Source organism: Psammomys obesus, unplaced genomic scaffold (genome assembly GCF_907164565.1).
Source record: "Psammomys obesus unplaced genomic scaffold, mPsaObe1.curated_primary_1811, whole genome shotgun sequence".
NCBI lineage: Eukaryota > Metazoa > Chordata > Mammalia > Rodentia > Muridae > Psammomys > Psammomys obesus.
This window is the reverse complement of record NW_026596051.1, coordinates 10597900-10612044: the sequence shown is the minus strand read 5'-3', so window position 1 is coordinate 10612044 and position 14145 is coordinate 10597900. Positions and strand designations below refer to the sequence as shown.

Genomic DNA, 14145 nt, shown 5'->3' with positions numbered 1-14145 from the left:
ATCTGTTTCAATCAGCTCCTGGGTGTAGCCTCTCAAGAGACAGTTATGCTCCTATCTGCAAGCATAGCAGAGTATTGTTAATAGTGTCAGTGCTTGGCTCTCTCCCATGAGGTGGGTCTCAGGTTGGGCCAGTCATTGTTTGGCCCTTCCCTCAATCTCTGCTCTATCTTTATCCCTGTACACCTTGCTGTCAGAGTAAATTTTGAGTCGAAGTTTGTATGGCTGGGTTGGTGACTCCCTCCCTCCAGTGGAAGTCCTGCTTGGCTTTAGGAGGTGGCTACTTCTAAGTCTCCATGATCCTGGCTGTTAGGTGTCTCAGCTAGAGTCATCCCCATATCTGCCCAGGAGCCTACCTCATCTTGGGTGTCCAGCTGGTTCTAGAGGTGCCTCCCACCATCGTTTTCCCCTCTCTCTTCCAGCCTTCCCATCTTTCAACCTCCTTCTCTCCCCTCCACCTATACCACCCTGAACGCGCCAGATCTCATCTGATCAACCTATTTCTTATGCAATATCACACACCTCTGACATAATTTTCTGGAGTGCTTTCATTTTCCTCCCATAGATACTGAAGTCACTTTAGTGGGAATTTGATGAGGCATAATGAATGTGAGTCTTATGCAATTTTACTTGAGAAATGGATGCTAAAGAGGTTAAATTGATTGCTTAAAGTTAGAAAATAAAATATTTCTAACTTTAAGCAATTAAAAAAAACCCATAACAGGAAACAGTAAGATCTGGAGAGGACAGAAACTCCACAAGGAGAGCAACAGAACCAAAAAATCTGAGCACAGGGATCTTTCCTGAGACTGATACTCCAACCAAGGACTATGCATGGAGATAATCTAAGACCCCTGCACAGATGTAGCTCATGGCAGTTCAGTATCCAAGTGGGTTCCATTGTAATAGGAACAGGGACTGTCTCTGACATGAACTGATTTGCCTGCTCTTTAATTACCTCCCCCTGAGGGGGAAGCAGCCTTACCAGGCCACAGAAGAAGACAATGCAGCCACTCCTGATGAGACCTAATTGACTAGGATCAGAAGGAAGGGAAAGAAGACCTCCCCTATCAGTGGACTTGGGGAGGGGCATGCATGCAGAGGGTGGAGGAAGGGAGGGATTGGGATGGGAAGATGGAGGGAACCACAGTGGGGATACAAAGGGAATAAAGTGAAATTAATAAAGGAAAAAAAAAGTACCAAAGGGGGGGGGACCCATAACAAAATAAGAGAAATTCAACATATATAAAATTTTATGTATCTATGAAGAATTGTTATCATGCCTTACTATCTTTTTGATTTTTTTCTGACCTATAAATAATTTATGGGTGTGTTATTTTATTTTCAAATATGTGGGATTTTCAGTTATATTTCTGTTACCGATTTCTAATTAATTCTATTTTAGTCTGTGAAGACTCTTTATACCACCAGTATTGTTAATTTTTTTGGATTTGTTTTAGGGTTTAAAAAACTGAGTTGTTGGTAATTGTTCCATGTGTCCCGGAAGGGAATCAGTACTGCTTTCATGCTGTGTGAAATGGTTCTTGAGGTGCTTTACTTTGTTAGCAGAATTATGCAAATCCTCCCTCTTTGCTGATATTTTGTCTCCACATCTAATTATATCTCAGAGTACAACATGAATTAGCCTATTTATCTTTGTGCTTTGTTTTTATTTTCTGTGTTTTAGAATTCTGCTTTCAAGTGTCGTGCGCATGTTTGGAATTGTTTATGCCTTTAACATTATAAAATGATGGCATTATTACCTGAATTCTACATTGTTTGATAAGTTTCTTTTTTATTAATTAATGTTGATAGTCATATATCCCTTCTTATTATTTTTTCTTTATATTTTAAATATATTTCTTATATACAGCATATGGTTAGTTCTCATTTTATCCAGTCTGAGAAGCTTTGCATTTTAAATGTGCAAACAATAGAGTGTAAATTGAGTAACACAAAACATTTTGTGTGGTTCATGTTCTTCCTCATTGCATCCTGTCCATTTATTTTGACTAATTATTTTTCTCATCATATTTCTTTCTTTGTATGACTGGAATTTTTGGTTTGATGACAAATACAGATTTGATCTCTATTCTGTGCTAACTATTTTTCATATCGGTTGGTCCTTTAAGGCCCTAGGATTGCTTTAAAATAGGTGCGTTGAACCTATGACTCATAAGCAGCATGTATCTCAGGCTAGCCATGACTATGACCTAATATGTTTGTAGATGACAACATTATATTGCAATGTCAAGAGGCTGGATACCTCTGCTTTAAAGATTCATTACTCAGCTTAGTCATCTTTAGAGATTACCTATAACCAGTGAAAATCCTTTTTTGTTTAAGGTACTAGATAGTTGATGAAATTATAAAATGTTCCAAAATAGCTATGAGCATTAGAGTATATTCTTGTTATTGTGTGATCACTAAACAAATATCTTTAACATCTTTTGTGTGACGCGTCCTAGTCTCAAGCAGTGTCTTCACATGCACAATTAATTCTCATCTGGACAGTAGAGGGACACATACACTTTGCAGATCCCTCCCTGGAATTCTTTCTTTCAGAATCTAAGCTTCCACCCAACACAACATGTCTATTGAGCCCCAGTCCACTTTCTCCTTGTACATGGTCCTAGAGTAGCAGTTCTCAACTTGTCAGTCATGACCCCTTTGGGTCACATATCACATATCCTGCATATCGAATATTTACACTATGATTCGTAACAGTAGCAAAATTGTAGTTATGAAGTAGCCACAGAATAATTTTATGGTTGAAGGTCACCACAATCTGAGGAACTATATTAAAGGGTCACAGCATTAGGATGGTTAAGAGCCACGGTCCTAGAGTCTCTCTAAAGCGGTAGGCAGGGATAATCATGGGTCTGCTCTTGCTTGCCTTTTGTCTCTCAGGAACCAAAGTTCTGCATTGCTAAATGGCTCACAGTGTCATCAGAGCTGGAAGCAGATGTCAAACCACAAATTTCCAAACCTCCTTTGCTAATTTTTCAAACGGACGAGGTGATCTGCTGTATATTTTGCTTGATTGTTATATTCAGCTTGTTGATGTTTCTTTTTAGCTTTCTCTGAGGACTCTCCTTGTTATACACAAAATATGGATTGGAAACTCGTCATTGATAATTATTTTGTATTTTTCAATAACTTGAAGAAGTCTCCAATAACTTTCATAACCAAGTAAGTCTAGATTCAACTTTCAGGTATTAACTAACATAAGGAAATGTCAATCATTGGCAACATTATTTAATTGTTATGAGCTCAATTTAAACATCGACAGTGCTTCATATCAGGAATCTTGTATTTGCCTCTTAAGTGTGCATCAATAGGAATAGGAGTTTTCTATAGAACAGCATGAGTGATAATTGATGATCTAAGAATAAAACATTTCTTTAAGAACGGCCAGACATTACTTGGCACTTCAACCATAGGGTCAATGATTCCATTTGGGTTAGTTGCAGAGGCTTTGGGGGAAAGTTGGTCTTTCGAAGTAAATATGCACAAATATTTCCTACTTTTCTCTATTATCACATGTTTTGAGATGGGTTTTTAAATGTAAGGGTACTGATTTTTGTGCCCTGTTTGAATCACTCATGTTTGTGAGCTGTGAATTTTTTTTGATAATAGGAAACAAATTTTACATTAAATGTATGCTGCAGTGGTGAGATTTCTAACATAGTAATAGATGGTCATATTAGTTTGACATGAAGTTAAAAGTGCTTTGTTTAGAAAATGTTCCATTTTGATTACTATGAATGATTACCATCTTAGAAATTTGAGATGCATTAGTTTTTCTTTCTAACACTAAGACAATTCTGTTTCTATTACAGGGCTTTAAATTTCACAAAACACCGTCTAGCGGTGGACAATAAGCTGTACACCCTTGAAAATGGGAAGATGAACATTCTCCTGTCATGTGTGGAGTTTTTGGAAGAATTATTATTATCCGTTCCTTCTGGCTCATTCACTGATCCTGAATCCCACAATCTCTCTTCTCTCACTGAGCTTCTTTGGAATAGAAGTATTTTGTGGATACATTATTTAAAAAGTTTAGAGAAAGACCCACATGACAGTGATGCTCAGAAACTTCTGAAGTTTGAGAAACTGGTCATTGAAAAACTTCAAAGTCTTAAAAAGCACCGGATGCAGAAGGAATCAAAAAATATTTTGAGATTCATAGAATTAATACTTCTTGAAATTAATCCAGAGCTGCGAGAATTCTGGCTCAATAGCATTTCACAAGAAGAAAGAGCTAATATTGAAATCTTGCCCACACTTGTAGATTTTTCTGTGCCAGAATATGAAACTATTCTTGGCAAAATATTTAATTTCTTCCAATCATTCCATTCTGGTTGGCCCAAATCGCCAGCCACGAATACAGACTTCATACGTTTAAGTGAGGCTATAGTACATGGTCTCTATGAATTTAGCTTTCTGACACAGGAACAAGTCTCAATAGCCCTGGACACCATCTATGCTCTGCAGAACATGTCTAAGCTTTTTACAGCCCTTTCTGAACCTCAAAAACAAGAGCTAGATGACATTTTGACTCATATATACATGAGCACCTTCAAAGACAGAGACACAGCTGTACTTCTGCAGACGTATTCTTCACTTTACCAATATCTTTATAAATTCTTGAACATTCGGGATAGACAGTCTCTAATAACTTATCTCACTCAAATCTCTAGGCAGATTTTGGACCTCATAAAGCGATTTAATATCCAAAACATCAATAAAGCACTTTTGCTTTTATCGGAGACAACAGAGGCTCTTGGGACAATACCTGAGGTATCTTACTGTCAGCAGTTGTTTTCAATTTTAAACTTTTTAGAAATTCAAGCCCAGTCCCTAGTGTTGACGGAGGGAATAGCACAAGGAGTGATTCATGCTAGTTTGACAGGTCTCAAGCAGCTGTTTGCCATGGATGAAGGCTTTCGTGTTTCTTTACTTGAGTATGTCAATCAGTTATTTAATGGTACAGCAGAAACCCAATTGCTGAGTGAATGCTTCATTCTGGAAAATGCAACCATTTCTTCTGTGATTTATTCAGGAAATGAGGGGTCTTCCCTTCCTTTTTCATGGAAACAAGTTTTTTCAAACCTCTCATTAAATGGCAGTGTGATCAGTGAATTCACGGCCATCCACTGTACCCTTTCATGGATTCAGACATGGACTGAGATTTGGGGAAGCATTTCTCACATATTCAAACTTGACCTGAGTATTTTTACTCCTCTTCATGTTGGTATCACTCAGCTTTTGGATGAACTGGAAAGTGATGGGAACATTTCTAAAAACTGCCAAGGAATAGTTCCCACATATCATACTGCTAGAGTCCTGTTAAATTTGTTTAAAAATGTAACTCAGGAGAATGGATTTCATGACTGGGATGGCCTCCTGGATCTCAGGGATCTTTGGGTAGCATTGAGTAATGAATTAGTTGCAGTGCAATCACTTAACCTGGACCAAATAGAGAAATCTTTCATCACCATGGAAACCTCCCTGCACCAGCTGAAGACATTTCCAATGAAAACAAATGCAAGCAAGGAGTTCTTATATTCCCTGTTTGATGTTTTCATTGAGTTAAGCAAAACCTCAGACTATATGGACAGAAATATGGAATTGATCAATAACTTTCTTTCAAATGATCTCACAGATCATAAAGCCAAATTTGCAAGTGTCATAACTGAGCTGAGAAAAACAATATTATTTCTTAAGAATGTGTCAGAGGATAGAACTTTATTGTCATGTGCTGGTATTTTTCAGAGTGTCACTGAGTTGATTTTCAAAGATAACCTATTACCTGTGAATACTTCTAAGAAGCAGGCACATATTCTGGCCATGTTAAGTTCCATATTTTCATCAAAAAACATAAGTAGTAGCTTGGAAGGATGCATTGCATGGGTAGATCTCATAGACCGTCTGTGTATGATGTATAATTCAAGTTCCTCATCCAGCCATAGTCACAGCATGTTGGGAAGCTTCGAGGATATGGAAAACAAAATGAACTCTGCATTGAAAATTTTAACATGGGTGCTAAATAAAAAGATACCCATTTGTCCATTAAATGAATCAAATATAAACTGTGTAAATATTTATCTGAAAGACATAACTGACTTTCTAAATATTATAGTTACTACAGGCTTGGAAAAAGAGAAGGTCCCTAAATTTGAGATTTTATTGGCTCTTTTCAACGATTCCACAAAGCAGGTAGACATGATCATCACCAACTTAACAAAAGATCTTGATTTTGCCTCCCAGTATGACTGGAAGCACTTCAAGGACTTACTTCTAAGACCCATAGGAATGTCAGATGACATTCCTGACCGGTTTCAGAATATCTGGCAGCATATTATAGCACTGGGGAAGGAAATGCAGAAACTTTTAAGAGGTATCTTCCATAATGTCCTCAGAAATAATTCCTCTTCTGACACTGAAACAATGTTTACTGTATTCTCTACCAGCCCAAAGGAAAAAGATATAAACCATTTAGGCAACTCAATTTACCAATTAGCTAATTTCTTTGCTCTCAACATAACTAATGGTCTTCAGAATTCATCAGAAGTGGCCCCATATGGGATATTGAAAGCTGTGGGTTTTGGTATCCAACTGGCCCGGGATGTGTTCAACTCCTTAATGCCTGCTGTCCATTTCAATATCCCACAAGATTCGGATCATGCTCAAGTCTTAAAGAAAGTGACATCTCTCGTGCATTCCCTCAAGAAGGCTGACATAGAGCTCTTAGTAGGCCAGTTTGGGCAAATCTCTGAAAGCCTAATGAATTTCTTTAAGAACCTCAGCAGATCAGGTATTGACAGTTTAGGGGTCGATATGCTGGTTGGCTTAGTGGAGAGGTTTGTGGACAGCTCAGACTCATGGAGTGTCAGTTACCTGCTGCGTCTCTCCCGTCTGCTGCCCAAGGAAGTAGTGAATACTGTGTTGGATGTGTATTATGCTCTTCCCCACATTGCAGGCCTCCTGCAGAGAGTCACAGATAAAAACATAACAGAGAGCCTCAAGGATGTCTATAACTTCACTCTTCTTCATGGCATAACCATGTTCAATATCACTAAGGAAGACTTTGCCGATGTGATTAAAACTCTTCTGGACACAGTTGAGTTGGTATCAGATGAACCAGCTGTTGTTTCAGAGGTTTTACTGTGCCTTCCCAAGGTCTGGTGCTCAAACCACACAACCTTCAGGCTTGAGGAAAACCTTAAAGTAGAAGGCTGTAATGTCCAGGGGCACAGGTCTTCTTCATTTTATCACATGGTGACCCGTATACTAGATCTTCTTCATCTGTCACCGCCAAGTGATTCCCAATGCATAAATGAAAACTCTGAAGGGAAAATAACCAGGAAAGTAGTCTGTGTGATCCATGAGTTGGCAGACTGGAATTCCATTCTCTTGGAGCTGTTGGAGATATTTCACATTAAAAATTTATTTGTGAAAACTCTGCAGGGATTTTGGCATGAGGTATTACCCTTTGTGTCACCTTCTGGAAGTCTGGATATTGGCAGCACCCAAGAACTCTGTCCTAGTGGACCCATAAAGCAAGCTGCTTTGCAAATCATAGAGAAATTAAAATATGCCAATTTTACAAAATTTATACTGGGCGAAAACATTCTGGACAAGTTAGGTAAATTAGACAAGATTCTTAACATTACTAAAGGCACAGAGAAATCTGTCCAAAAGAATGTTTACTTAAATTTGGAAAGAATATTCAAATTGGTTTCTGCTGTTTGGAGTTTAGGAAATAGTGCTCATTATCTACTGTCTCCAATCATGGTCTCTCTGAACGCAAGTCTTACAGATAAGAGCTCAGATGCATTATCAAGTTTAATGAAAAATGATAAAGCAACTTACAACTTTGAAGAACTGTGGTTGGACTTTAAACAACCCACCAAAGACCCAGCCAGTAACTTGAGTCTAGGACAATTACTTTCGGATATTAACAAAAAGATCCAAGGCATAGCTCTTCAAAACACAACTGTGCAACTCTCTCAAGTTCTGAAAATCCTGGATTCATCACCACTGAAGACAGCAGAAATTATTGAAGGTTTTCTATTTCTCACAAAACACTGGCTTCATGAATATGAAAATGAAGATTACTTAAGGTTAATGCAAAGACTACTCAGTGCCACTGCCAGTGAAAATTCAACTGATGTAACTACGTTGGCCAGGGATCTTACTACCTATTTGGACTATCTCAGAAACAGTTCTAAAGAAAGCAATTTTGATTCTGGCTTCCTCAGCCATATGCTAAATCAAGAGCAGCTAACTGACTTTTCAGCTGTCCAGTTGCTTCTTGAAAGCATTGTGATGAATTCGGTTCATAACTTTGCTGAGCTTTCTCAGGAATCAGCTCTGGATTTCAGTGGTGCCTACTTTCAAATAATGGATTTCATTAATCTCATCTTGAATCATATCCAGTCCAAAAATGGTGGGGAAGCAGCAGGAATCACAGAAGATTTCTTGAAGCAGCTTTTGGAGATATTACTCTTCCCTTTGCTAAATGGAATGCCTGAAAATAAAATATCACTTCTGCTGAAAGACTTCCATAAAGATGTCATTGCAGAGATGAGGTGAGTGTACCTTTGTTTCACAAAGTCATGCTGGTGGAGCATCCCAACTGGTTCACTGTCTAGAGTAGCGAACTGTCTATCACTATTCCTGTACCTAAATTTGGAATGGCTTTTGAAGTGGTTTTTGTCACAATGAGTGTTTTATGACAGGATTAAGGTAACAGAATTTCAATTTTCGCTGAACCAATAAACATTTAAATCTAGCCTCTCTTCATCAACCATATATTATTTTTTTCAATTTGTAACATAAATACAAGAAATTCTTTCTTACATACAAGAGAAAAGTGTATTTTGAGTAGATTTACATATACATATGGTATGATCACGGTTTCAATTGTGCTATTACCTGTCTCACCACAAGCACAAGGTTAACTATTTTTTTCCAATTAGCCTATTGTTTGTATCTGAAGCCATTAAAATAGTCATAGCATCTCTAGTCACAGTCTTCTGCAATCTCTCTGAATGTTAGCAGGGAAAGTTCTAGACAGAAATTCCCATTACTCTATGCTGTTGTATTACTTGGGAGACATCCAGGGAACAATGAGTATAGCAAAGATACAGCACAGAAAGTTGGTTCATGTGACCATGAAGACCAGGTAAATGCATTTAACCTCAGAGGGGCAAGGTTCAGGGAGGGACAATCAGAGAAGCAGGGAACACCTGCTGAGCTAAAGTTTGCAATCCAAGGAGGTGGTCAATAGGGGGATCCATGGGACAAAAGCTGCCTACCTTGCTGCTCTTGGGGTCTCTAGCACAAGGGGTCTCAGAGACTCTTATATGGCCTTCTAACTGACTGTGGCAGACTTGTTTAAGATAGCTTGCTTTCTGAATATCCTGAAGTCAACTCACTAAGGACTTTAAACACTTTTGCAAGATTCCTTCTCAGCATCTTATGTTAGTTTTGGAATCTGTAGCTGCAAGAAGGTATATTTGTGTTACAAAATGGCCACTACCTTCCATTCAGTGCTTTCAAGAGGGTCTCCTGTATAGTCCACCCAACCAGACACTTGTAGCAAAGGACATGTTGGAGCTACTGTGCAGCCTCACCAAGGAGACATATGATAGGCCATTTTAGATGGACTGAGCAATCTGGCAGTACTTTTAAAATTCAGTACTAGTATAAATAGGCTTTCTACTTTTTTCAGATGTTAACAGATTATATCGAGAATCATTGTGTAAGCCTGGTATGGTGGGCAACACCTTTAATCCCAGCACTGGGGGAGACAGAGGCAGGCAGATCACTGTGAATTCAAGGCCAACCTGGTCTACAAAATGAGTCTAGGACAGCCAAGACTATACAGAGATATCCTGTCTTGAAAAAGCCAAAAAAAAAAAAACCAAAAAACAAAAACAAAAACAAAAAAGCAACCCTCCCAAACAAACAAACAAACAAACAAACAAACAAAAGAAACCAAAAACCATTGTGTAAGGAGACTGCTGTTTCTCATTTTCTGTTACCCTCACTTCTCTCCTCCCCCCTCACTAAACCCCTTCTTTCTTCCAACAAGTCCTCTTCCTGTTTATCCTTTTAGTGTGTTTGTGACCTGCTTCACTTAACTTGGTTGCCTATTTGGGCATGGATGGGAATTGTCGACAAATGAAGGTGTTTCTGCAGCCTAACTACACGAGAAGAGTTCTGGCATAGAATATAGTACATATACAACCTCAATTATAAGAATTTCAGAGGATCTTGGCTTAATTTTCACTCTGATCAGAGTGTGAGGCTCCCTGTGGCTCTTCAGCCTTGTCGTGTCTGGTACTGTTTATATGAACTCAGATCTGTGAATCTGGTGAGACTATGGCAGAATCTCATTATAATTTTAAATGTCATTTTCCTAAAGTTGAGAACTTCAGAATATATAAGTTGGTCCATTATGACTTTGGTCTTTTGCAAATGGCTTTCTTTTTCTTCTTTAAGTTTTCTTTAGGTTTGTAGGTCTCCTCCATTTGTCTTTGATAGTTGTAACTTCTTAAAAATATATTCTTGATACTAGTTTACAGTTAAATATGTTTTAAATATATATGTATATATACGTATATATTATTGAAGAATATATCCTTCAATTATCTAATTGGTTCTTCCCCTTTCTTTATGGTTTTTATTGTTGAAGGGCATTATAAAAGTTAATGTAGCCAATTTATTCAGATTTTCCTGATTTGTAAAACTTAATAACCTTCTTATGGAAGTAGAAAACCAGAACTACTATATTATCTTTCTAGATTTCTTTTCTAAAAGCAAAAAATGAAGTTTTTCAGATTGCTACATTCAAAGAATCATTGCAACATCGCCTATGAAATTTCTTTACTGCTTTTGTTATTTGATAACAAAGTGTCAGGCTCTATCTGCAGTTATTTTTGATTTTCAGCACTCCATTCAATATCATCATTCTATGATACTATTATAAAACAAATAAAATCATGATATCACCATGTTTTAATCTTTCTGTGACTAACTTATGAAACATGAAATTAAAAATACATGAATTTTCAGTTTTGTCCCCAGAGACAAAATTTTTGAAGTTCTGAAACTGGATCCATTCCTTACCTGGATGAATGAAAACTCATCGATGAACATTTTCTCAAGTTTGAAGACTATGTATCATCTGATTAAGAACTCATTTTCATTAGACAACAGAGAACTCTCTGGAGTTCTGACAGATTTTTCTCACACTCATCCAAGGGAGAGCATGGTTAAAACTGACACTGGAGGCCATTTGGACTTTTTCACGGTAGTGACACAGTTTCTCTCCCAGTTTAATAATTCTGAGAACCTCTCAGAATTCAACCAAAATCTCAGGTCTGTTCTCCACCGTGTACAAGAAAGTTCTGCGGAAATGACCACTATTATGGACATTCTCTTATACTCGCCTACCCAGGCCTGCAGCTCCTCGTCTCCTCTGCACCAACACACCATGGTTGCTAAGCTAACTGACTTGCTTTCTGTTGTAAACAGTTCATTCCCTCTAAGAAAAAGAGAAACACTGGAATCAACTATGAGGTTATTTGGTGCCATTTCCCAAGTTGGTAAAGAAAGTCATGTCTTGGCACCTGCCTTAGAAATATCTAGAACTCTGACTTTGCTGGTGAACAACACTGCTAAACTGGCTGGTCTTGCCTCATCAGTGGACTCCGTGGTGAGACTTCTCAATCTAGCCAAAAAGGTTTCAAGAAAGATAACTACAATGTTGGGAACCCTCTCCATCTCTAGCTCAGAGGACTTCAGGACATTCTTTGACATTTTGTATTCCATCATGCTACAAAATGTTCAACATCATGTGAAGCAAGTAACTTCTTTGAAAAAAGTAGACCCTTTCCTATTCGAGAAGACAAAGGATTTGTTGATACCATTTCTTGACTTGGCCTTCGGGATGATGGGAGTGACACCTAATACATCAGAGGACTCTGATATTTTGAGCGTGTCATCTATCATATCTTCATATGTCAGCCCATCCAAAGACTTTTCTGAGATTTTGGAGGAAATGGCTGAAAACTTAATTTCTATAAAAATTGGGTTGAGAGATTTGGAGTATCTTGCAGTGGTGGTTAAAAACAGGACTCAAAACTTTTCTCTTGATGCTGTTAATTTATGGGAAGAAATTCTAGATTGTTTAGTCCCTATGAGTAACATCACCAACCAAATGGATTTCTTGAAGCTTCAGGAGCTTTCTTCTACCAGTCATCCTCAGGTCCTGAGAAAGGAAGGAAGTCATGACATAATCCGTTTTTTGGATGTAATGTTAACAGATAACAGCACAGAAAGAGAGACTTTCTTGAAAATGGTGATTAATCTCACCATACAAGCTCTTTGGAATGGCTTAAAGGAAGATAACTGGGATATTTTTAATCTCCTGTTGACATTTTCCCAGCATCCAAATGACCTTTTAAACACCATAGAATCAGTTGTAGAGGCCTCTAGTGAAATTAACAGTGACTATGGAGATGATTTAAATCAAGATTTATTTTCTGATTTGTCCTGGGTTCAGAACAGCAGTCGCTATCAGCTTGCAAAGTCAGTCCTGATTGGTCTCAGCAGAATAGCCCTCTCAAGGGAAGCGCTGCCCCCCAACAACACCCAGTGGGCACGTTTCATGCACACTTTGATTTTTCCTAATTCAGCCACTGCTCAGAATGTTACAGCAGCAACAGATGGGAAGAACAAGGAAGAAATGATGGCAGTTCCTCAGAGCTCTGAACAAATGTCATACTTCCAGAAATTCCTGAAGGCACTATTTGTATTGATCGAACACTGGCAGAAAGTACCACAAGCTGATCAAAGGTATTCTAAATCCCATTTTGCTTAATTTATTCCTTACTGTAGTATTCAAGAAGTACTCACATCAAAGCAGAGCAATCGGCTTTTCTCAATCTCAGTTTTCATCACACTCTGAAGCCAGCATCTACACACAATGATCCAAGTCAACAATTTCTTTTCCCTGTTTGCCTCATTATTTGGCATTCAAGTATGATTTGGATTCATTAAAAAAATATCCAGAAGTAAAAGCCTTACACTCTATTTGAGATTGGATATATGTATAGCATTTGAGAAGCTAGGTTGACCATTGCATTTCTGTATGTATTGCAGCAGTAACACTACTTTTGCCTCACTAATATGTATAGTTATTATATGACAATAAAATAATAACATAATGAATTGTAAATTAGGGATGAGTCAGGTGTGGTGAGGCACACCTGTAATCACAGCAGCCACAGGTACCATTATTGGGTATGTAGTGATGAGTGGGATCTATCCAGTTCAGTCACAAGATTTTGTTTGCAGCTTTAACTAACCATAGGAAAGGAAGAAGCAGATAATGACTCTTGTCCTCCTTAAACTCATCTCTAAATGATGATTTGCATCTAAGCTCTCCCATCCCTTAAGCTCACAAATCTGCCTCAGCCTCCAGTGTGCTAGTGTTAAAGGTATGTGTATGTGCCACTTAAAAGTTCCATTATCACCAAATCCAGCTCTAACATTAGTCTGCTGCTTTGGGCTAAAGGATTTATGCATTTTGATGTACAGGACCCCACGATGCTCTTCCTGCCTCAGCTGTGATTCCTGGATGTGGCAAGGCTAGCTATACTGTGATCCTTGCCTGTTCACTTTCCTCTCAACCCCATGTGGCAACTTAGAGGTGTTATGTAACACCTCTATGCCTCATCTGCTACCAGACAGGCTAACCTACTTCCTGTTAGTTCTGTTGCCACAGAATTGTACTCTGAGTATGATCATTTTTTTAAATGGCTTGGAATGATGTGTCCTTACTTGATGAAACAGATGTCTCATTATTTCAAATTTTAAATGCTGGCTTCAAGAGCCTCCTGCTTTATCTCTGCACTGTCTTTGATTCTAAACTACAGTGCTTGAGTGTCCTGTTCTGCTTGGCATTTCCTTTCGAACGGGAGGTAATCCTGGCTACCTCTGTTCTGTAAGCTCAGCTTTCAACTCACATTTTTAGTTCTCCACAGATAAAACTTTCACTATTTGTCTATATACACTCCTCTTTCCTTCCTTCCTTCCTTCCTTCCTTCCTTCCTTCCTTCCTTCCTTCCT

At 38.2% G+C, this 14145-nt stretch overlaps 1 protein-coding gene across 1 annotated transcript in view; it reads left to right on the top strand.

The window, feature by feature from the left end:
- Positions 1–14145, top strand: part of Abca13 (ATP binding cassette subfamily A member 13) — a 463272-nt gene that overhangs the window by 87790 nt on the left and 361337 nt on the right. Inside the window, 3 exon segments of the mRNA XM_055624041.1 lie at positions 3075–3189; positions 3840–8594; positions 11086–12870. Of these exon segments, the coding sequence (XP_055480016.1) occupies positions 3075–3189; positions 3840–8594; positions 11086–12870 (6655 nt within the window).